The sequence below is a fragment of the Caenorhabditis briggsae genome, assembly GCF_000004555.2.
Source record: "Caenorhabditis briggsae complete genome, chrX, whole genome shotgun sequence".
NCBI lineage: Eukaryota > Metazoa > Nematoda > Chromadorea > Rhabditida > Rhabditidae > Caenorhabditis > Caenorhabditis briggsae.
The window spans coordinates 8,520,945-8,544,435 of record NC_013491.2 but is presented as its reverse complement, the minus strand read 5'-3'; the positions used below and the strand labels follow the sequence as shown (position 1 = coordinate 8,544,435).

Sequence of the window (23,491 nt, the reverse complement as noted above, 5' to 3'; positions counted from 1 at the left end):
CTGATGAGTCACTGACTGTACAGCAGAGACGCAGAGAAATCTGTTGTGGTCCCACTCAACGTATTTCATAATAGAGTTGAACGCACAATTTTACGATGATCAAAACAAATCAGAATGTGCCTGATTGGGACATTGCTGAAATCAAGCACTTTATCATTTTCACAGATTCACGCCTCATAGTTTTGGTGCATCCTCATCACATCATTTTATGTTCCATATCAGAAACGATTCAAGTTCTGAAACAAACTCAACAAACTCATGAATGTCATATGTATCAGGAAAAACTGATCAGTTACATCTAAAAAATTAGATTTTGAGATTAGTAAGATGAACTTGCTACCAATTAAAAAAAAAGACAAAACTTTGGATAATCCGAAAATATGAAAAAATATTTTTAGTATACATTTGAATCAGAATGTTTGAACAATGAAAACATTTGAATCAGTATGTGTAAACGATTGAAAACAATTGACATGGATAAGCTTTAAAAAAACTAGATGTTGCAGAGGGGAAAAGGAATGGGACCATCGTCTATTCAAATATCTAATACCATCAAGCGCAGCAGAAGCGTTATCTCCGAGTCGTGGACATCCTCGTCTTGCCAATCCTGACAATTTCATGTACAGAAAACAAGTTTATTTTTTAAGTATAAAAATTTTGATCAACTCACGCCAGTGGTTAGGAAGCGGCACGAGAGGATAATAATGTAGACAATTTTAAATGAGAATTTCAACTGAGATGAGCAACTTGGAAGTGTCTCGACGCTTTACTCGATTCACAATCTGGTAGTTTTTGTTTCAAATGGCGAAACTCTTTTAGTAAAATGGGATGTAGGTATTGATATATTATAAAATTCCGAATGAAGAATCTAGAATCCGGAATTTAGAATTAGGAGAATATATTTTAAAACCCACATAATTCAGAGCACACAATACAAAATCCATAATCCAGAACCTAGAAATCCATTGTCCTAAATCCAGAATCATGAAATTTTGAAATCCTGAAATCCTGAAATCCAGAAATTCGAAAATCCGGAATTTCGGAATCTGGACTTTATAATTCGTGTATAACGTTCTTTGGTTATAGTGGTCAGGAGCTTGAGATTATCAGCAATTACACATAATTCATTCATTTCGGTACCCTGTTAATCAAGTAAAAACCTATATTTTATTATCTCGTATCATCCCAAAGCACTCCTCTGAAAAATAGAAACCAATGACGCTATATTACAGTTTTTACGGTAATTGCCAAGCTTAGTTTCAATACTTTTCCATTTGAAAATGAAGCTGCCGTCAAGATTGAATTCGATAAATCTAAATTAAGGTCTTCAAAATTACTGAAATTATTTGCACTACGGCAAAATCCTTGAAATAAAAATCCAAAATCGGATTTGAAGAATTTTTTGAGAACAGCTGAATCGAAACGTTTTTGATGTCTAAAAAATGAAATTACCACGAATGTTCAGCATACAAGAAAATTTTCCATTTTTCAATTGATATTACAATCTGCGATTTCCCCGTTCATGAGACATTTTCCGGTTAAAACTTCGATTACGAAATAAGCGATATCGGCCGCTACTAACGACACTCCGTATGACAAGTGCGCTTTGTTTAGTGCGTAACAACTTCAAATGTGCATATCGGCCCTCATTTTCTTTATGCAGTTTTAAACCAAAAGTGTTTTTCTTTGTTTTCCCTTTTTTCTCCACGCTTTTCCATACCACAAAATACAGAATATGCAAAATATGAGAAAGACATGCACAGAAATGTTGTTATTTTTAGTAAAACTTGCGCAACTAGCGATATTTTCTGTTCTCGATACATTTTCCAGTCCCTCCTTCCCTTTTTCGTGTTTGTGGCATCATCAATCAATTTCTTTTTTGCTGTACTTGATCCTCAGCTGTTTTTCGTAATGAAAATCACTCAAATATAATTTTTCAGAATCATGTCGGACAACGATCCCGAGAAATTAGATTCTCATGGTAAATCGGAAATCGCCACCACCATCACAACGTCTTCTGAAAGGTGAGCAATTTTAAACTATGATTTAAAAAATAAGCTATTACAAAAAATTCTCAAGTGGCGCTAAAAACCTCCCATTCAGAGAGGCTATGATATTTTAAAAAATGCGCAATTCGTAAATTAAACGTCACCATCTTTCTCGAGGCATGTAACGTTATCCTAGCCTTAAACTTTTGTAGACAGCCGACTGCAGTTTGCGGCATAGCTGGCTGTCCTAATCATGATTATACAGGATTCATCATCTCAAAAACCTATGTGTTCTCAGAATCAAGTACCAGTCAAGTGTATTAGGACTACAGTAACCAAAAGTCTGTCTGCACACCGTGTCATAATGATAGCACCACCCTGGAAAACGGAAAATCTCATGTTTCTTTGAGTAATAAATTGAGAATTTTTTATTGGAATTCGTAAAAATAATTTTTAAATAGTCTATTTTGACAGCCTACACAAAAATTGTTTCCTCTATTCAAGTTTTGGAAAAAAAAACATTTTCAGACATTTCGTTATTTTTTGGGTTTCTGGAATAAATCTTGAATGACTTTGCTCCGGGGTAAAATTTTGAGCTAAAACTCACAGGAAATGTTTTGAGATTGCTCGTATTTATGGTGCAATTGTTCAAGACATTCATGAGCTCTGGTAACTCATAAATGAGCTCGAGCTTTGAACGGAAAAATACGCCAAAAAGGAAATTTTTTCAAAGAAGTGAAAAACTTTCAAAAGATTCTCTAAGTTACCGAAATTGTCTTCGGAATTATGATTTCGTACTGAAAAATTTGCACTTGACAAATTCAGTTTTTTAAAGAAAAAAAAAATAAGAATCACCGAAATTCAAGGCTCGTTTTCGAAAATTCGGTTCGGCTTAAATTACAAACGACGACTCGGAATAGCTATATGCGAAAGTATTTTCTATGAGTTTCAGCTCAAAATTTTGCCCAGGAGAAAATTTATTCCAAATTTATTTCGAAAACCCAAAAATAACGAAAATGTCTGAAAATAAAGTTCTCTAAAACTTGAAAAGAGTAATCAATTTTTGTGTAAGCTGTCAAAATAGACTGTTTAAAAATTATTTTGATGAATTCCAATAAAAAAATTCTCAATTTGTTTCTCAAAAAACATGAGATTTGTCATTTTTGTGCAGAAAGACTTTTGGTTACTGTAGTCCTAATACACTGGACGGTACTTGATTCTAAAAACACGTAGGTTTTTTGGCTCTTTCCGGGAAGAACGGTCCCAAAACGTGACCGCCCGTCCCATCATCGGACCACCAGTCCCAAGAATTGCGAGAACGGTCCCATTGTAAAAAAAATGTTCGTTTTTGTTGCTGAAATGTGTTTCTTAGTTGAAACAAAAATTACAATTTCTGATTTTTCCAATAGGGTTTCCAGGTTAAGCCTGTTTCGGATCGTTTTCGTACCCTTGGGACCGTTATCAGAACATTGGGACCGTTTTCGGGCCATTGGGACCGTTGTCGGAACAATGGAACCGTTGTCGGAACAATGGGACCGTTGTCGCAATTCGTTGGGACCGGCGGTCTAATGATGGGACCGACGGTCCCGCTTTGGGACCGTTCTTCCCGGAAAGAGCCGGTTTTTTTTTGGGATGCTGAATCGAATGGCTTTGGCCGTTTATCTCCAAGTTTTTTAGTTTTTCTGAAAACCTCAAAAAATTGGGTGGTGCTATCATTATGAGGCCCACTGTACTTGACCTATAAAACCCAATGTGAGAATCAGTTTTGAATTAGTCGGCTATCCTAACTTGGAAATCCTGTTTAAAACATTCGAAAACTTTCAAAAAATTATTGTCTTACAGACCGGATGAACCACCCAAAAGGACAAGGTCAGATGTTCAGACTACGTCTCTTGAACTCTCATCACGTCAGAAAAAAGAACGGGATGAAGCTGCCATGGCACATAGGTACGATCCGCTTCTCAAGAATGTCTATTGCATAATCATGGCCAGGAACCAAAAAGAACGGGAAGAAGCTGCCAAATCTCAATCAAAACCCATGGATGACAAAGAACTGTTCCCTCACAGACCGGATGAGCTGACCGAAAGAGAAGGACCAGGCAAAAACGACTGCGTGGCAAAATCTCAATTGAAGCCGATGGAGGATGAAGAGCATGCAGAACCGGAAATCCCTGGAAAAATCATCATTGCATCAAGTTCTACTCCAATTCATTGCGAATCATCACAAAAGAATCCAGAACTAGTCAAAAGCAGAAATGAAATGAAGGATCGTCCGAGAGCACAAGCAAACACTGATGTCGAATCCGTTGTCCCATTTGAAACTACTGATGTCGTAGATCTTTTGGCTTTAAAGAATGCCGCCGACGTGGTTTCATCATTGCCGATTTTGGATGTCACTGGAAGTCAAAAAGGTGTTGTCCTTCAGGCTTCCGAGATTGCAAAAGAGTTGGCTGAATTGCGAAGTGCACCAGAGTATTCTACCGTGGAGTTGAAGTCTCCAAACGCTGTTGACTTCAATTTTGGATTCGATGATGACTTCGTCGCTGCTGAAACGAAAGGTACTGCCGGGAATAAAGTTGTGGATGCTGTTGAGGACCCTGATATGATAAGAGACGCGAAGGCTGTCGTCGATAAACTGGTGAATGACGTGGACAAAAGCATACCAAAGCCTCGGAAGCCTCGACAAGCAAGGTGGAACTTCAAAAAAGCGGCCCAGATGGAAGCTGATGCTCTTCTCAGTTCTATAGGAGAAGGCTCGCAAGAGTAAGTATTGTGTAGTCTAGAAATACATCCTAACTCATTTTTTACAGCATTACCGGAATCATCATCCGTGAGAAGCTCTACGACCCATTCGTCGACCACGAAATACAGTACCGTGGTACAGATTCTTCTCGAAAAAGGAAAGCATTTTTAGTTCCCAACGAAAGATCTCTCCTGTTATCTTCCAATCAACCAAAACGTGCTCAGGCTTCATGGACTTGGGGAGGTGCCGCAGGTATCGAAGAAGTTCCAGACATGGAAGAACTGCCAGACAATGAAGAAGCGTCCAACATCAAAGAAGTGTCGGACAGTCTAGAAGACACCCGAGAAGCGTCAAGTATCGGGGAAGGATCGTCCAACTCGGCCGAATATCGTTCTATAAATCGTTGTGTTGAAGCTCTAGAATTCTCAAACATTGAAGAACTCTCGCCACGTCAACGTCAAATTGTAGCAGCGGAGAAAAGATTGGAGGAGTCATCCAGGGGCCGTAAACGTCAATCGACCGAGCCTCAAAGCCTCGTCACTCCCATTCGTAGGCAGAAAATTTCACACCTCGTCACTCCACGCCAACAAAAATTGAAGCATCTAAGTGTTCTGTAAGTTGATTTAAATGGTCTGTCAGTTTCATCAAGCTACTTTTCCAGACAACAGACTACAGACGAGCCTGGAAAAATCAAATGCCGTGTTGCCCTCTCAGTTCTGAAAAATTGCTTGCTTGCAATGGACTATACAGTGTTCCAGAATGAAATTAGAGAAATCGACCAACTGACATCGTCCTCGTATGAAGCCGTGGGTTTCAGGTCTTAGCTATAGCTGAAATCATTTTATTTTGAAGACCGTTCCAATCTCCACACTTTCGAGATCCCTTCACAACGTGTTGGTCATGGCCAAGAGATTCACAGATAATCACAGTACTATTCCTCTGGCAACTGTCTCTGTGACTTTGGCCTCGACTGTCCTCCAATTGAAGATGGTTGATGATTACGCGAAAAGGGTTTTCGAATTCAACAAAAGTGTAGCCCGTACTAACAAAGTAAGTCAAACGCGAAATAAAATTTCAAAGAGAGCATTTTCTATTTTAGATGGTGAGCACATCTGCTCTGAGAGCTGCCTTCAACATGGCCATTGTCATGGTCTGTGATATGTACTTCGCGATCCGCATCAAATCGCTCGATCTGGCAACCTCAAATGATTGCTCGTTTGCCGCTGAAGATTCTTTTCTAGGTGGAGAATCAACAATAGATTGCCAACAGCTTTTTAAAGGGCTTTACTTCTTCTTCAAAGTGGTTGGCATTGAAGATTTGGCTAGGGATCTGAGTAGTGACCGCTTTAAGAGCTCGAAATGCGTGAGAACATAGCTTCTCCAAGCGTGTTTGAAATTTCTTGTTTTAGAAAGTCCCGAGAAATGAAGTCATCATGGCTTTGAAGGATTTCTCTGAAGTCGCGTGCCGCCATTCCGTCGATCCAACCAAGGAAGATGGGTTGGAGAGCTTAAAATTGGACCTCAGCAAAGTCCTCACCCAGATGCTCTCCCTTCTCCTTTTTCTCGAATTCGAAGAGTCCGACCTTTACCAAGTGATAAAGGCAGAGGAGGAAAAATCCAAGGAAAAAGTGAGTTTGATAATAATGTTTTTCGTTTATATAGAGTACTTTTTCAGATGGTCAACCACGATTTTTTGAAGAAGGCGGCCATATACATGGTGTTTATGTTCTCTCCGTCGTCGGCCGAAGAGGGACCATCAGGACAGACCAAATGAGAGCAGCTCGATCCTAATCCAAAGAATGTAATTTTCAGTTTCCCACTTTTGTTTGTTGTTATGCTCATTCTCTTCTGTTTTCCTGAAAATTATCTCGTTGCCCCTAAATTTCACATCTCGTTCCCAGATTTCATCATCAAAGTTTTGTTGCTTTCACATCAACTTTATAATTATCGACTGGAAATAAATCTTGCTCAATGGAATTTTAAAACTCTTCTCTGTTTCCGTTTTTGTGGACCTCACCGATGAAAAATACTTGACATTATGTGAAAGGGTCTTTTATAGCATTCCAGGTTGCATTTCAGATAGCACCTACATCTTTAAAAAAAAACGAGGAAAGTGTCAAGTGCCCACAAATTTGGAAGTAATCCGGCCGAAATATGTGAGTTGGATCTTTTTTTTTGAAAAAAGTTGAATTAGAAATTGAATTCAAGGAACCGAATAGTTTTTTGTTGGTAATCCGAACATCCGTAACATCTAAGCTTGAATTTTTGAGTGTTTCAATTCTTTGGGAGCTGTCAAAGTTTCACATATGAATATATTTTTCAGAAAAAAGATCCCAAAAACAATATATTTGGTGAAAAAAGACAAAAATTCCGAAAAAAAAACAAGAAAAATGAAAATTAGACACCCAACGTTTGCATCATGACGGCTACGGTACCCTTCACACACCACAAACTACGCAAAAGTGGGGGTAATTGAATGGGTGGGGAGGCTCATTTCGAATTGATAAACTTTTCCAAATCTACAGATTTTTGGTGGTGGGGGGCTCTACTATAGTTCATTTTGGGGGGCTATACTTGAATTGGGGTGGGGGCTATATTTGAATTCACCCAAAATATGTTCAAAAAACAAAATATTTCCATAGTATTATGAATTTTTTGCCAGTTGACCACTTATTGAGTCATCTCACTGAGAATGAAAACAATTGATTCAAAGCTGTCAGTTAAAGGCATTCATATTAAAAACCTTCTTTCCATTACTTGTAGTCTTTTTCAGGTGTCAGCAAAAAGAACCTCGTAAACCGGGTTTGAAAAAGAAACATCCACGACATCGACAATTGAGACCAAGATAAATGGATCGGATCACACTGTGTCCTCAGCTGCAAAAAAAGTTTGCGGAGATTCAGTTGAAATTTTCGGATTTCATAATTTTAATGCTAGTTTATTCAAGACACATTTACTTTTATTTTGCAATAACTTATTTCGAATGATTATCTCTTCTATCATAATTTTTCACTTTTTTTAATAATCATAAGTCAGTTTCAAGAGTTTCTAATAATTGAAAAGGAACAATGTGTCGGTCTTCGAATATTTCTTATAGAAATAATGATTAAAGGCAATGCGGGATACGTTCGTTTTGGTGAACATTCCAAAACCGAGAAAAACGTTTTATAAGTTTCCGTAAAACTTGAAAAGCTCAATTTAATTGTTTCCAAAACATATACGTTTTCCTTGTTTTGAAAATTGTCTTTTTTGAGACAAATCTATGACTTCTAGAAATTGTAATCAAATATTTCATTTTTGCTTTCCTTATTTACTTCTCGATTTCGTAATAGCATTTTAACTTATTCCATTCAAAAATCTCTCAAGGCCTTCTCTTTTCGATTTTTTTTGCTCCGCAAACACAAGGTGCCTCTTTTTAACTGGATCAGCTGCCCAATTTTTCCCCTTTTTCTATTTTTCCTTTCTTTTCCCATTTTCTTTCTTCGTGGAGACTGTTGTAAAACTCGGTTGATTCGATTCTCAATTGAAAAAAAAGTAGCTCAGTGACAGATGTGGCACGCAAATATAGAAAGAGGATTCCTGCTGGTGAAACATGACTAAAAGAAAACATAAGAAAGGGACAGATAGGCAATAAAGCAAAAAATTTCTTGAGCGGAAGAAAATAAGTTAAAGTAGGTAGTCTTTTTCGAAATTGGAAAATGAATATACCTTGAATTCTCTGATAGAATCTTACCCTGATAGTGAGCTAGAGTATATAGGCAGCCAAGAAAGATACCAAAATAGGTAAATTGATAAAACGTTGGTACAATGAGAAGTTAAGTCATACAGACAGTTGAAGCGAGAATCGTCACTAATTAAAATCTATTCCAGTATCTATTAGGTTGGTCGAAAAGTAATGCGCGCTAAGTTTGGTGATTTGTAATTTGCCTGTAAACGATGGCTTCGGCCTAATGTTTCCTATATTCTAATGAGCATGTCTTAAGCTTTGTTTTTGATAGTTTGAATTCATATTTGAATTCATATTTGCATTAGAAAAGATTTAATAAAATACCCAATCAACATTTTCGCTTTTGAGCCTACTTTTAGCGTGAACTAAAAGACAGGAAAACAGCCGCCAAAGCTGACCGCTTTTTTTTCATCAGTATTTAGAAAACATGCTCTATCCAAAAATCTATATTGACGCTAGTTCCAACGTTCCAGTAACGTCGACCAATGCTTGGAAGGCAAAACACGCAGTTTTGTCTGAAAAACGTTGTCGGCGATTCTTTAGGATAAGCAATAGAACTGGAACCGTGCCAAACAACTCGCTGCTTATAAGGACAGTTTAATTTCACCCTTATCACTATTCTGGATAAAAGAACAGATGCTGAAAAAGAGTGTCAAACGAACTTCCCGATAATAACAAAATGAAGCGTGTCGAAGTGGCCAGTTTTCTCTTGCGCTGTTCAAAAAATCGTGGCCCTAAAACCGAGCATGCACGGAGAAAAGGTTATGCTATGTGTCTGGTGGAATACGCGAGGTCTGATGTATTTTGAATTACTGAAGCATGGTCAAATAGTGACTATTTGTCACGACAAAGGTTAGCTGTACCGCGTGGACCTGATGCTCAAACGGCAAGGAGTGGGCACATCGTCAAAGTTTATGGTTCACGACAACGCTCGACACCACACCGCAAAAATGGCTCAAAAATTTTTCGGAGTTGGGCAAGTGCCTTTTAACCGCCTTACAGCTAAGATTTGGCACTATCCGACTACTTTGTTCCAAACAATAAAGCACTATCTCGCCGAGAAAAAGTTCAAGAATAGGGAAAAAGTGAAAATTAGGGTAACGAACTACTTCGAGCCACAGCCAGTGGAGTTCTTCGAATCTTCGCATATACAGTACCGGTCACAAAGATATACAATTTGTATTTCACCCGAAAAAATGATACAAAAACAATTTTAACTTGAAAATCAAAAAAAAAAATTTTATCGAAAAAATTCACTATTTGGAAAAATTCTGATTTTTGGATGCTTTTTTTGAAAAACCGGAAAAAAAAGAAGACTACCATGAATATGAAACATAACATTTTGAACATAATGAAAAAGTCTTTGACCAGTTTTTAAGCAAATACTACCTCATTAAAGTAAAATTCCGGGTATGGTATGGTTGTTCAAAGTGTCAACGAGGGATTTCCGGCTTCTGGTTAACGGCTTCTGGTTTAAACATGGTTACCGCTTGTGGAATGCCCATTCCTGACTCACAGGGTCTGTTTTCATTTGCAGTTCAAGATGTAACATTCTTGTGTTGGCTCATATTGCTAATTTGAATCCCTCAACCGGCTCTACCAGAATGATTAAAAGTGAACATCATGCTGGTTTTAGCGGGCCTCGCAAAATAGAAAACCAGTGTTTGGAGCTCAAAGGAACATATTTGTGATTTGAAAACAATTAGATATTGTAGAATAACACCTGAAAAATGATAAAAACATAAAAAGTACCAAATATTGACCATTTGAAATTGTGGAACGATAGTTGGAATAGCCCAGAAGTCGGAAATCCCTAATTGACACTTTGAACAACCATGCCATACACGGAATTGGACTTCAATGAGGTAATATTTGTTTAAAAGTTGGTCAAAGTCTGTTTCATTATGTTCCCAATGTTATATTTCACAGCCATGATAGTTTTCTATTTTTTCCAGATTTTCGAAAAAAGCATCCAAAAATCCGAATTTTTCCAAATAGTGAATTTTTTCGATAAAATTTTTTCTTTCGATTTTCAAGTTAAAAATGTTTCTGTATAATTTTTTCGGGTGATTTGCTACATTTTACAGAAATGTTTGATACTTTAACTCTATTTTGAAAAAAGTTACAGTTGAAAAACACGAATTGTATATCTTATTGACCGGTACTTTACGTTGGCAGTAAGGGGTCATTAATGATGGACATTATCCTCTCGATTAATACTTCCTTGCTTTGTTTTTATAATAACTTTAAAGTACATCAAAAACGCGCATTACTTTCCGACCAACCTAATATACTGTGGACCAAGCAAATTTTGAAGGAGTTCATGTCCAATTTTTAGCAATTTGTTTTATTCGATTAAAAAATCGAAAGTCGCCAAGAATAACGCATAGCAAACCAAATTTTCGGTCTCTTCTAGAACGACTAATGTTTTCTATGAATATTCGCTCGACGTAACGGATTAGGAGTTGTTGAAAAGAACAGCACCACTCTCCTCTCCCTCCTTTTCTCTCTTCTCTTCATTTTTGCTTCTCCTAGTCATTCTCCCCGTTTCTATAACAACATCGTGACAAACTCCCCCTTCCACTCTTATTGGAGCTCTATTCCCCCGCCACCACCAGTTAACTGCCGCACGTGTGCGTTGAAATGACTATTACAGTCGAATATGTTCCCGAAGAAGATACTCTGGCAATTGTCACAATTAAAGAAACGCAATCGGCAAGTTTACGAACAACAAATGCCATTTTAATCGGTGAGTCTGACTGAACAATTTTTGGTTAAAACAGCGTAAATCAATTCCAGCTGCATTACTGATTTCGTCATATTTTCTGAATGTTTTGTTTATTGTAGCGGTGCTCATAACGTAAGAATTTTACAATTTTTTAAAAATGTTATGGAAATTTTCAAACTCCTACTTTCTAGAAAATCTTTCCGCACCACAATATATTTGATGTATTGCCATTTGGGCTTCGTAAATATCATCGATCTTTCCTTCAATATTTTCTTCGCTTTGATATTTGTGGCAAACGGAAATTGGAACATGAGCAATGGAATGTGCACATTCAATGTTGCAATTCAGGAGGTATTTTCTACTTTATTCTAATGAATTTTTTCATAAAAATTTAGTTTGTCCATCTTCACACCTTATTTGTTCTCATGATAATTGGGGCTGAGAGAGCGTTGGGAATCATTTTGGGACCTGAATATGTTACTCATGGGCACAAGTATCTTAGTGGACTACGTATTACAGGTAAACTAGTTTAGTTTTTTTTTTCATTCACCTCACCTAAAAAAACAACTACTTTAGGAGTCAGTCTGATTCTGAGCTGTGTCTCAATCTCTTTTGCTTCTGTTGTTTTCATGAATGTGATTCCTACAAAACCGTTTCGCAACCGCTACGTGTGTGGGATAGACGGGTATTTTTCCTATTTTTCTGTTTTTCGCATTTTCTAGATTCAATTTTTCAGCGGTGGCCCGATTGGTTACGTGATTGCTCGGTTGATTGTTTACACCGGCTGCTTGGCAGTGATTCTGGTTGCTATTGGAGCGATTCTTCAGAAAAGAGTAAATAACTTTTGAATTATTATTTTTTAATACATCTTTTTTCAGACAGCCGCCTCCATATCGCCAAACACTCAGGAATATGCGGAATTTATAAAAAGAAACAGAGCAATGCAAGAGCATCGAAGTCGGGCAAAGCTGGTAGGTGGAGGGCTATCTTTAATAAATTGAAAGGTCTTTGAATTTAAGATGATCTTCATAACGTGCGTCTTTCTATGCATAGAAGGACCATATATCACATTATGCTTCTTCTACGAAACATATAACAGCCGCGAGTTCTCTGATGTCAGTATAGATGTACCCCAAGACGCTGACACTTTGATCACTTGGCTAAAATTCGTTTTCCCTCTTATTTGCCCTATAATTGTAAGTTTGAAAATTCCCTTGTCATGTTATTTTGCACGATTTAGATGCTGAGCTGGTGCAATGATGTGTGGACAAAAGTGAAAGAAGTCATGTGTTGCCGGTCGTATGATCCACCTACCATTGGGCATATGCCAGGAAACAGAGGTTTGCCTATACTATTGTTCAGTTCACAGAAATTTTGATTTTCAGAAAACTCAGATCTGTCTCCAGTGATGACTGTAGTGGGTGGTGAACATGGTGTAAGAGTTAAATCTGACGCACAAGGAGGATATCGACTAAGGCCCGGATGGGTTCCGACGCCTTCTGTTTCAAGCTATGAAAGCGAAGCACCAAGTTGTAAGATTTCATAAGTTTTACTTTGTGTTGGAATGTATACTAAATTTTCCAGCTGTCACTCAAGAAACGACAATTCCAGTGGTCACTCATACACAACAGCCATCAGTTGCTTCAACTCTCAGTACTCCATCTCCTAGCGAGACACCAAAACCAAAAGAAGGGAAATCTCCGCGAAATGCTCCTTCGAAAATCCCAAGACAGATTCCCCAATTTAAACCAAAACGCCATAATCCAAAACCTATTAAGTCAAGTTCTCAAACAATCAAACCATTGTAGAGTAGAATGTTTGAAATATATTATTTTTGAAATTGCGAAAATCTTGGTTATTGGTAATTTTTGAAAAATAAACATTTAACAATCGACAGGTGGAATCACAGGTGGAATCACAGGTGGAATCACAGGTGGAATCACAGGTGGTGGAATAAACTCAATCTCATCGGAAACTGAACGAAATACGGATCTAGAATCGGAGTGACGATGTTTCCTTCCATGACGGCGACGTTTGTAATGGGGTTCCTTGTAGAACGGACTCTCAATGCTAAAAAGAGTTTCTATATTTTGAAACCATTTTCAACTTACTAGTTGGAAGGATAGCCATAACGAGTAGGGTAATAATAATGTCCTCCATAAGGAAAGGATGAGCCTAAAGCAACCAGAATATATAATAGTAGAATATAATTCATGATTTGAATCCCAGATAGTTTTCCAAAGGACCCCACTTTTTATATATCCAGATTTTGTTTTGGAGCAAAAAGAAATCTGAAAAAAAGAGCGAAGATTATTTTTTGTTTTCAATGTCGTGACGCTTTGTGAATCACGTAGAAAAAAAAACCAAAGAAAATGTGTTTCTTCTTGAGTTTACCACATCGGGTACATAAGCATTTTGAAAATTTGTGATTACAAAAAAAATGCAAAAATTGATTTTAGAATACTTGAAAAAAACTGTACAACAGAGTTGTCTGAGCTAGTACCTTTCGACACCAACAAAAGGTTTCCCACACCCAAGCAACGGCATCTCTATCCCAATACAATCGCTCACAATTCGAATGTTTTCAGAGTTTAAGGAGACATTTGAATTGGCTTCTGTTCTAGAATCTCTTTAAAAATTTCAAGTGTGTTTTATAACAACTCTGTTTGAATTCTACGTTATTCACTTTTTTTGATTCTTTTCAGCATGGTATCTTCAGAATAAATTGTTGTCCTATCATTCATTCCTTGTTGATTTTATTTTCTTTTATAACAGTAACCCAAAAATATTTTTTCTGGAATTCAAAGTGATTTCTTCTTCCAAATCCAATATAAAAGAAACTAATATAACAAGGAAATTGTGTAGAAATCGTTAAGTTTTTGTAGCGGTTTGCCTCAGTAGGCAGAGTTGCGACATGGTTTGCCAACAATTACGATTCTTCGAAACGCGAAAATCGAAACATTAGATACAAAAACGTGTTTATTACCATAAAAACATTAATTATCACTTAAAATTACTTTACTTCTTTCCAAATGTGTTCACACCGTATGGAGCTTGAGCAGGAACATCGTTGGATGGAGATCCGTAAGCTGTAGCAGCTGGAGCCTCATGAGCAACATTTCCATAGCTTGGCACATGGTGTGGGTATGGATAGTAATCTCTCTCGTACGAGCGAGACTCATAAGAGCGAGATTCGGAGCTTGAACTTGAAGAAGACGAAGAACTACGGCCTCCACGATGACGTCTTCCGTGTCTTCCGTGTCTTCCACGGCGGTGTTTGTGATGCGGCTCTTTGTAGAATGGACTGTCGATACTATAAAGATATCGTATTCAAAAAGTAACCAATCGAATTGAACTCACTAGTTATCATGATGTCCATAGCCTCCCACATGGTAGTTGTCATTGCTGACGCCGTAGTTTGCAAAAGCGAAGGCTACTAGGGCACAGAGTACAAGGAGGAACTTCATATTTCAATGCTTGGATGCTTCCTCAGAACCCAAGTCTGTGTATTTATATCTAGGTTTGTTTTTTCTTGCAAACCGTGCGTTGAAATTTTTTAATCAAAAAACAAGAAACAAAAATCGCATTTTGTTTGGAAACTTGTGACGTCTTATGATTCACCGGCACTTACAAGGAAGCTACCGCATAGATTTCAGTTTATCACGTATATTGTACCCAAAAGATCGTTTTCTGGGAATAGAATGGGGTTAATGACGAAAAGTTGATGAAAATTAGTACCTCGTTATGAGAAATTAAAATTATTTTTTCTATAGTAGCCTAACTGCGCATTGATTATGGATAGTAAACAAAATGAAAACTCGCAAATTCGCAGTTTGGAAACATTGAAACTTATGTTCCACTTTGCGCTGCTGAGATCGTTGTTGATATTTGGAGGATAAATGAGAAACATGGTTATAATATGCTAAGAATGTGTCGAGTGATGGGAAAATAATACTCCAAACAGAAGAATAATATACACAAGTCTGGGAAGAGCCTCATTGAGCACTAGTCTTTCGGAATTCAAGTTCAGCCTCCCCCACCGTGAATTCATACCTGCACCAACTGATTGCCACTTTTCCGAACACCCAGAAACAAAAAAAAATGATGCCTTGAAGTCGTTGGATTACTTTGTCGTCTTCAAATCTTCACATCGCTGATTAATTTTTGCTTGCTAAAGCAACTACAATTTTTTGTGCAATTGAATACATAAATTACAGTACGCCTGACTTAAAAGTTTTGAAACGTCGTTCTTCAAAGTTTTCAAGCATATCATTGTTAATTGCATTCCTCTTTCCAAACGAACTTTCTCAGAAAAATATATCTTTAGGTTGCCAAATAAAATCAATGATGCTCAAGAAATAGTTGAATACTCTTAATTGAAACAATCATGTTTTCAAAACTCTCTTCCGATGCACACAGAGGATATTTGCGTTCCATTTGGATTGGCAACCAATACACGCAGATCAATAACAGACGACCAAGTAATGAAGAGGTAGGTCCTCGCTTTCCTCTGCGTTGCATACGCACACACGTATAAATACATATGCGCAACGTGGAAACCTAGCGGGGTGGGTCACAGACTCGCAATAAGATCACCCTTTGTGCGGGACCAAACGCGCTCTTTTGCACTCGCCAATTGGGGTGGCGCGCAAAAAGACGCAATTTATTGGTGTGTGTGTGAGCGCGGGAAATTCACTGGCCGATTGCCACCTGTTCTCACAGTCTTTGTTTCTTGTTTTTCGGAGGGTGAGAAATGTGATCGAATGAAGCCCGTCACTCATTTATCTCGCTAATAGTTTTATCATTGCCATTGTTTACCAGAACTTTTATCAGTTTTGTATCAATTTTTCTTGACATCTTCCCAATTTTTCTACTCGACTCATAAACGAAATTTTATTACAGGTAAAAGTTACAACGCTGCACCCATCTCTAACAATTCCATTGAAAAATCGATAAAAACGGTTCCGGCACATAACAACATGGATCCGGATCGATTGCAAGAAGCACTAAGAAGAGTGCGTCGCGCGTGGGACGAACTGCCACGTGAAGAATTTGAACGAGCATTGTAAGTGTTTTTCATTGTTCAGTTGTTCGCGGTTAGGTTAGATAAATTCTATCAATACTTTGTCCTGGTTTTCCGGTAAAATTCCTAATTTTTTTTCTTTCTATTCAAAATTGATGAGCAACTTTGGCGAGAAATGATACGACAGAAAACAGACACCGTTAAAATTTCAGGGACAATGCCTATCTTCGTATGAACTTGCGTCAACAATACATTCCAAATCGCTACATTAATCCGCAAATGCTTAATGTCGGAAGCCATGGAGTGATTTGTTCAGTGCGCGACGTGTTCAATCCCAATCTGAAGCTAGTGGCGAAAATGCACTGGAATCTCCACAATCTTGATCGAGAAAAGACCAATTATAGCAACCTGCAAGCATTATCAGGATTTGCCTTTTTCCTAGACGCGTTCATTATGCCACTTCAAAACGCAATTATGCTAGGAGATCGTTTCGGATACATGAACGGTAAGTTAATGCTACCGATTTTCGGATAGAATTATCGTTGAATAAAATTTTCAGTTTTCCAGTACGTCGGAGAGTCACTGCTGAAAATTGTACAGCGAAGTTTGCCTATTAATCAGAGAAATGTTGTCACTCTGGGCTACAAACTTTTCCTGATTATTGAATCAATGCACGCGGCTCGACTTGTCCACAGAAGTATTAAATTGAACCATGTCACACTACAAAGACTGCCTAATGATGTGAGTTCATAAAATTTTATATCGAATCTGCTTTCTTGTTTTTTGTTTTTTTTAACAGAACAAAAAGTAAAATTAGAAATAATAGTAAAATACAGGGTAGCTAATAAATACTGATGCACATTCAAGACGTCATAACTCGTTCGAAAAACATCGAGAACTGTTGAAATTTTAACAGTAGTTTATTGAAGTTCATTAAAACGTTAAAGAAACAAAATTTGACTACAGTTTCCAAATTCTTCACCAAAGGCTTAGGTGAAAGCTCGATTCCTTTCGCTCGATTCACCTTCAAAGCATCCGAACTTTAGTAGTTTTCCAAAGGAACCCTTTAGCTCAAATATCCCTGAGTGACATAGTCTGGTAATTTCAAATCTAGCGAGGAAGCCGGCTTCATTGAAACCACTATAAAACCCTGGAAAATCGCCCTTGACCTACTGTAGAGCGTCTGTGGCACGACCCTTGGCTTAAATTCAAAAGTTTTCTTTTGTTGTAAAGAGTTTCGAAGTCAGTAAAAGTAATTAGGCTGTTTTTACCGCTCTTGTTAGCCTGATCAGCAAATATTTCATCATCAAAAAACGCAGAAATGGCAGAAATGGCTAGCGTGCCACGGGGGAGGTGTGTTGTTTTTTTCTTCCGAAGCAGCTGGATTTTGTTCGTCAGGAACTCCGACTTCTGTATTTGATAAGAATGGAGGTACAACTTCTGATTGACAAATCTGTGAACCATATTTCGTTGGACTTCTTCTCTGGTATCATACATCAGTCCTCTTAATCAAGATTCTCAGCACCTCGCTCTTTTTGAAGACGTCCGAATTGGTCTTTGCGTAACTAACACTTCAATGCATGGTTTGGTCGCGCCATCTCTTTCAAAATAGAAAGTAAGCCATGAAACTTTGCAAATTTGTAAAAAGAAATGTGAGAAACAAAAATTGAACAAATTATAGCCAGTACCACTCTTGTGAAGGCGTGTAATTGGGCGCAAGTTTGTGTATCAGTATTTATTAGAAACCCTGTAATGGAACTTGAAATGAAAAGTGTGAAAGTAATAAAACGTCCAGATTGTTTTTGATAATGAGCTTAATACTGTTTGTCAGAAACTGAATTAAACTTCAACTGATATAATAACATTTATTTTCAGAAATTGAGCATGTCGCTGATTGGACTTGATGAGGCTCTCCCACTTGATCCCTCGCCAATGGACAATTTGGACGTGGTGTCTCAAGATTCTAGTCTATTCGTTGACGATGGAAACCCATACGAGACATTCGATGACTTTATTTCTGGAATTTATCTGATTCTTCGCTTGTCTGGAATCGATATCTTCGAAAATACTGGTGGCAATTTCCGGAGAATTGGCAATCAGAAGCAACGATTCGTAAGTTTGAAGCCAATTTTTCAGACTTTCAAAATTGATATTTCAGCATCAGAACCCCCATCAATTCCTCAACAATGAGAATGTTTGGATTGGAGATTTATACAATGAGATTCAAAGACAAAATGTGCACGGATATAATCACAATCAACTTTTCCAACATTTCCGCCAAGCCATTCCAAACTTTATTCCAATTGTCAATCCAGACCTAGAAATTGAGTATATTCTTATCGGCAATGATACTATTTTCCTTGGTTAGTTAAAAGGAAATGCTCCAATAACCGTTTCTCCCAATTCCATTCCCATCATCACAATGTTAAAACTGTTTTTTCCCACCCAAACCCGCAGAAATGTTGCCGGTTTCCAAGAGAGTTATGTTTCCTGTTAATAATTTTCCTGTTTTTTATTCACGTTTCGTGAATTTGTGCACATTCCTTGACCAACTAGAATCTGTTATTTTGAAGCTTCGCTGTAAGCCTATCATGTTAACTAGTTCACAGAATCCATAGAATCTTCACGCACTCCCTGCATTGTTTTTAGTTTTTGTGTTGACTAGCACCTGAATTGTGTGCTTTGTTTTTTTACCTTTTTTCTTAAGTAGATCAAATTTCTCTAATAGTGAGCATCATTTTTCTTGTATCGCACCTCTTCAATATTTTTTACCCCTCAACGCATTCATTTTTACAGTGTAAATAAAAGAGGGGGTTTTTTATCAACTGTTTTTCGCTTTAAAAACCATTCTTATTAAGGTTTACTATGATGAATTGCTGGTTGAAGGGAAAATTCTTCAAATACGGAGCCTACTTTGCAAAAAAACAGATTTCTGATGATCCCGCCTTCAAAAGTTCAAAAATAGACTTTAAAGGGGGACTCCGACCAAAAATTTTTATTGCATTAAAATGTGTTAAAAGTTATCTATTTTCCGAATATTATTGCGAAAAAATTCAAAAAAAATCCGAAATTCCCAAAAAACGCCGTTGAAAAGGAAGAAAATTCAAAAAAAGGTGCCGCCGGGGGACGAGGGTTTTCAGTGAGAAACCTAGGCCACGGCAGCGGGCGCCTTTCCTATGTGGCAAATTTCCGGATTTTTTTCAATTTCATGTTCGGCAGGTAAAAAACGTAAAAAACCACTGTCGGCGACTTGAAAAAAAGGCTGTCAGGTGCCGTGGCCTAGGTTTCTCACTGAAAATCCTCGTCCCCCGGCGGCACCTTTTTTTGAATTTTCTTCCTTTTCAACGCCGTTTTTCGGGGATTTCGGATTTTCTTTGAATTTTTTCGCAATAATATTTTAAAAATAGATAAATTTTAACACATTTTAATGCAATAAAAATTTTTGGTCGGAGTCCCCCTTTAAATGTTGAACATGCTAAATGGGAATTATTTTTACAGGTTTACTAGATTTGGAAGATTTCATTGTCAAATTGAAACCAAATATGAGGTTGATACATGAGTTTTTTTTCCAATTTTGGCAAAATTTTGATCAAATTTTAGGCAAAGTGGAGAGGGCTAGAACAATGCAAGTGATATCGTTCAAACGGAACGGTAATTTCTTGATTCCATAAGTTCAAAACGAGAAGGGCTGCAATTGGAAAAGTGGGTCGCCTGCTTTTTGATGTTACCTTTTGACTTGGAGTCTTATCTATCAAGATGATTCAAAAGATAGTTTTGTACTGAAATCGTGAAACATGTTTTTGATCGAAAATCGGCAAATAGCTGGAAAACTGAAAATTTTAATCTACGTCTGTTTTCCACCCCGAAATTTTCAAAGTGATCGGAAACTTGATAGCCGTGCTCTAGACTCCTGAAAATAAGCAAAATGAACCCAAAAGATATGTTTTTGTATATCGTATTGACCGGAACTGTGAATACATAAAATATTTCATTGAATTCCGATCACAAATATACTAATTTCCACTTATCAAGGGTTTCATACCATTCGGTGAAATAAATAAATTTGGATTGGTAACCAAAACAAGGTCAACAATGACTGGGGTCCTCGCATTCCTCTACATTACATACCCGCACACGTATAAAGATGCGCAACGTGGCACCCTAATAAGGTGATGTGAATCGACTACTCTGAGAAAACAGCGCTTTATAAGGGACCAAACGCGCTCTATTGCACTCTCAGAGTGGCGTAAGTTGTTGGTGGGTGTGAGTACGGGTGACTGGCTGGTTACTACCTGTCCTCACACTCTTTGTTTTTTTCGGAGGGTTAGAACTGTTATTGAGTGGAGCGCATCACGCATTTATCTCGCTTCTAGTTTTATCATTACCATTGTTCCCCAGAACTTTCAGCAGTTTTGTATCAATTTTCCTTTCGGTTTTTTCTTTTCTCTCTTTGATTCATTAACAAAGTTTCATTTCAGGTAAAACCAAAGATAAAAAAAACCGGTAAAATTCCTAATTTTTTTTCTTTCTATTCAAAATTGATGAGCAACTTTGGCGAGAAACGATACGACAGAAAACAGACACCGTTAAAATTTCAGGGACAATGCCTTACTTCGTATGGACTTGCGTCGAAAATACATTCCAAATCGCTACATTTTTCCGCAACTGCTCAACATCGGAAGCCATGGAGTGATCTGTACAGTAAGCGAGTCAAACCACCCAAATCAAATGTTTGTGGCGAAAGCGCATAGGAAGTTTCAAACGATTCGCCAAGAAATAATGAACTATCGATACGTGCAAAGCCTATCAGGATTCGCCCGTTGTTACGACGCGTTCACAATGCCGCTTTCAGATAACGCGAATCTGACAAGAAGTCGCTTCTGCCACATCATGAGTGAGTGAATGCTACCTGTATTTAAATATTATTATTATCTCAGTTACCGAACATGTCGGAGAGTGCTTGCAGGACATTTTGAAACGCAGTGGAGTTATCAATCAGAAAAATGTGATCACTCTGGGCTACAAACTTTTTTATATTGTGGAATCATTGCACGCTGCTCGATTAGTTCACAGAAATATTAGTTTGAAAAACGTGATGCTACAAAGGATGTCCAATGTGGTGAGTTAATTGATTTGTATTTCGAATCTGCAATCAAAACCAAATAGTCTACATTGTTTCTGGTATTGCCCTTATTGGCCAACATTGTTCATTGAAAACTAAAACACACTCCAACTGACATAATAACATTTATTTTCAGGAAGTGCGCATGTTGCTGATTGGACTAGATGATGCTCTTCCACTTGACCCATCGCCAGTGGACAATTTCGACGTGGTGTCTCAAGATTCTAGTCCGTTCGTTGACGACGGAAACCCGTACCAGAAATTCGATGACTTTATTTCTGGAATTTATCTGATTCTTCGCTTGTCTGGAATCGATATCTTTGAGAATACTGGTGGCGATTTTCGGAGAATCGCCAATCAGAAACAACGCTTCGTAAGTTTGTAGCCGATTTTTCAGACTTTCGAAATTGATATTTCAGCACCAAAACCCCCACGGCTTTCTCAACAATGAGAACGCTTGGATCGGACATTTGTACAATGAAATTCAAGCACAACGCGTGAATGGCTACAATCACTATCATATTTTCCAAAATTTCCAGCAAGCCATTCCAAACTTTGTTCCAGTCTACAATGAGACTATTTTCCTTAGTTAGTTAACTGAAATTCTCCAATAGCCGTTTTTCCCAATTTTATTCCCATCATCTCAATGTTAAACATGTTTTTATCCCACCCAAACCGGCAGAAATGTTGCCAGTTTCCAAGACAGTTATATTTCCTGTTAATAATTTTCATGTTTTTTTCAATTCACGTCTCGTGAATTAGTGCGCATTCCTTGATCAACTAGAAACTGTTATTATGATGCAATGCTTCATGCCTATCATGTTAACTAGTTCATAGAATCCATGGAACCTATACGCACTCCCTGCATTTTTTTTCATTTTTTTTTGACTAGCAGCTGAATTGTGTGCTTCTTTTTTTTACTTCTTCATTCCAGTATTTCAAGCATTTTTTTCTTATATCGCACCTTTTCAATATTTTTTACCCCTCAACGCATACATTTTTACAGTATCAATAAAAGAGGGGATTTTTTAAACTCTTTTTTTTGTTACAAAACATCTGCTTCCAGGTGTCAGGTTAAAAAATCTGCTTTTAAGCAGGTATTTGAAATTTGTCAAATACTGTGTCTAGTGAAAAAATACCGGAAATCTCGCTTTTAATAATACAAAAATAGGTTTCAAATTTTGAACATACTAAATAGGAAAAGGTTTTACAAATTTACTGAAATTTCGAGAACACATTGAAAAAATGAAACTGGACTGTGAATTAAATTTGCTATAGGAGTTTTTTTTAATAGAACCTACAGAAAAAAACACAGAAAAGTTTGCTACAATGTTCATTTATGTTACGTTTGAAATATTAAATATCAGAAAAACAAAGAAAATTATGCATCTCTTCAACTTCTGTCTTGTTCTGATGAACTTGTTTCATCAGACGCCGAATTGGAAAATGATCTTGATTGAGAGCTAGAGATGCGGGAATCCGATTCGTTGGAGTGAGAGTTGGACTTTGAGTGAGAATTGGAAATTGAGCTCGATTTGGATTCGAAGCTGGAACTGACACTTCCGCTGGAGTCAGATGCGATGCTGTTGGAACCACGGGAGAAGCTCTCGGAAGAACCACGTGAACTGTCGAAATCGGAGCTATCACGCCGGGAGCTAGCAGTGGAAACAATCACAATGAGGGCAGCCAATACAAGAATAAGCTTCATGATGTTGGTTTCAACACTTCTAGAAGCACAAATTGTCTTTTTATACAAAACCTATGTTTTGAGAACAATGAAAAATTGATTGTTTTGGTTGGAAAAGAAAAAAGAACAAAAACATTTATGTTTTGAAAAAAAAACTGAAGGGCATGGAAAAATGATGGGAGCTGACATGAATCAACTGGTGACAGTTGCAATGTTTTCGATTTCTCCTTGTGATCGATGAACGGAGATTTTGAACTTTTGAAATGCGATTGAAAAAAATCTGCTTGCACTTTTTAGGAGATGTACTGTTCTGAAATAAAAACCTTGTTTATATTTTTGAAAGGTTTGTTGGAAAATAACTCGGAAATAATAATTTTTAAGAATCTAAAATATATTAGCCACCGTATCTTCTCTAATGCTTCGACCTCAATTTCAGTGAAAGATATTTAAAAAGTTGCAACTAAACAATTGTC

General features: G+C 37.4%; 6 protein-coding genes across 6 annotated transcripts; 4 read left to right on the top strand and 2 right to left on the bottom strand.

Moving 5' to 3' along the window:
• Nucleotides 1-1,944: 1,944 nt before the first annotated feature.
• Nucleotides 1,945-6,505, top strand: CBG27642 (the record flags this gene model as incomplete). The annotated part of the gene is made up of 8 exons (XM_045239483.1): nucleotides 1,945-2,024; nucleotides 3,831-4,751; nucleotides 4,799-5,344; nucleotides 5,393-5,537; nucleotides 5,584-5,781; nucleotides 5,831-6,094; nucleotides 6,141-6,359; nucleotides 6,407-6,505. The coding sequence occupies 8 exons, from the start codon at nucleotides 1,945-1,947 to the stop codon at nucleotides 6,503-6,505; spliced, it is 2,472 nt and encodes an 823-aa protein (XP_045099482.1).
• A 4,596-nt stretch (nucleotides 6,506-11,101) lies between these two features.
• On the top strand, nucleotides 11,102-12,994 carry CBG14214 (the record flags this gene model as incomplete). Its single annotated transcript, XM_002644332.1, has 11 exons — nucleotides 11,102-11,207; nucleotides 11,258-11,318; nucleotides 11,378-11,537; nucleotides 11,582-11,705; nucleotides 11,763-11,871; nucleotides 11,923-12,019; nucleotides 12,065-12,157; nucleotides 12,206-12,382; nucleotides 12,427-12,526; nucleotides 12,572-12,718; nucleotides 12,771-12,994. 11 exons carry the CDS (start codon nucleotides 11,102-11,104, stop codon nucleotides 12,992-12,994), a joined length of 1,398 nt encoding a protein of 465 aa, XP_002644378.1.
• A 1,210-nt stretch (nucleotides 12,995-14,204) lies between these two features.
• CBG14212 lies at nucleotides 14,205-14,653 on the bottom strand (the record flags this gene model as incomplete). The annotated part of the gene is made up of 2 exons (XM_002644331.1): nucleotides 14,205-14,499; nucleotides 14,547-14,653. 2 exons carry the CDS (start codon nucleotides 14,651-14,653, stop codon nucleotides 14,205-14,207), a joined length of 402 nt encoding a protein of 133 aa, XP_002644377.1.
• A 1,512-nt stretch (nucleotides 14,654-16,165) lies between these two features.
• CBG14211 lies at nucleotides 16,166-18,577 on the top strand (the record flags this gene model as incomplete). Its single annotated transcript, XM_002644330.1, has 5 exons — nucleotides 16,166-16,251; nucleotides 16,422-16,714; nucleotides 16,769-16,950; nucleotides 18,085-18,321; nucleotides 18,368-18,577. 5 exons carry the CDS (start codon nucleotides 16,166-16,168, stop codon nucleotides 18,575-18,577), a joined length of 1,008 nt encoding a protein of 335 aa, XP_002644376.1.
• Nucleotides 18,578-20,826: 2,249 nt separating this feature from the next.
• Nucleotides 20,827-21,924, top strand: CBG14210 (the record flags this gene model as incomplete). Its single annotated transcript, XM_002644329.2, has 4 exons — nucleotides 20,827-21,103; nucleotides 21,147-21,328; nucleotides 21,468-21,704; nucleotides 21,751-21,924. The coding sequence occupies 4 exons, from the start codon at nucleotides 20,827-20,829 to the stop codon at nucleotides 21,922-21,924; spliced, it is 870 nt and encodes a 289-aa protein (XP_002644375.2).
• Nucleotides 21,925-22,724: 800 nt separating this feature from the next.
• On the bottom strand, nucleotides 22,725-23,039 carry CBG27641 (the record flags this gene model as incomplete). Its single annotated transcript, XM_045239481.1, has 1 exon — nucleotides 22,725-23,039. The coding sequence occupies one exon, from the start codon at nucleotides 23,037-23,039 to the stop codon at nucleotides 22,725-22,727; it is 315 nt and encodes a 104-aa protein (XP_045099481.1).
• Between the last annotated feature and the right edge of the window lie 452 nt (nucleotides 23,040-23,491).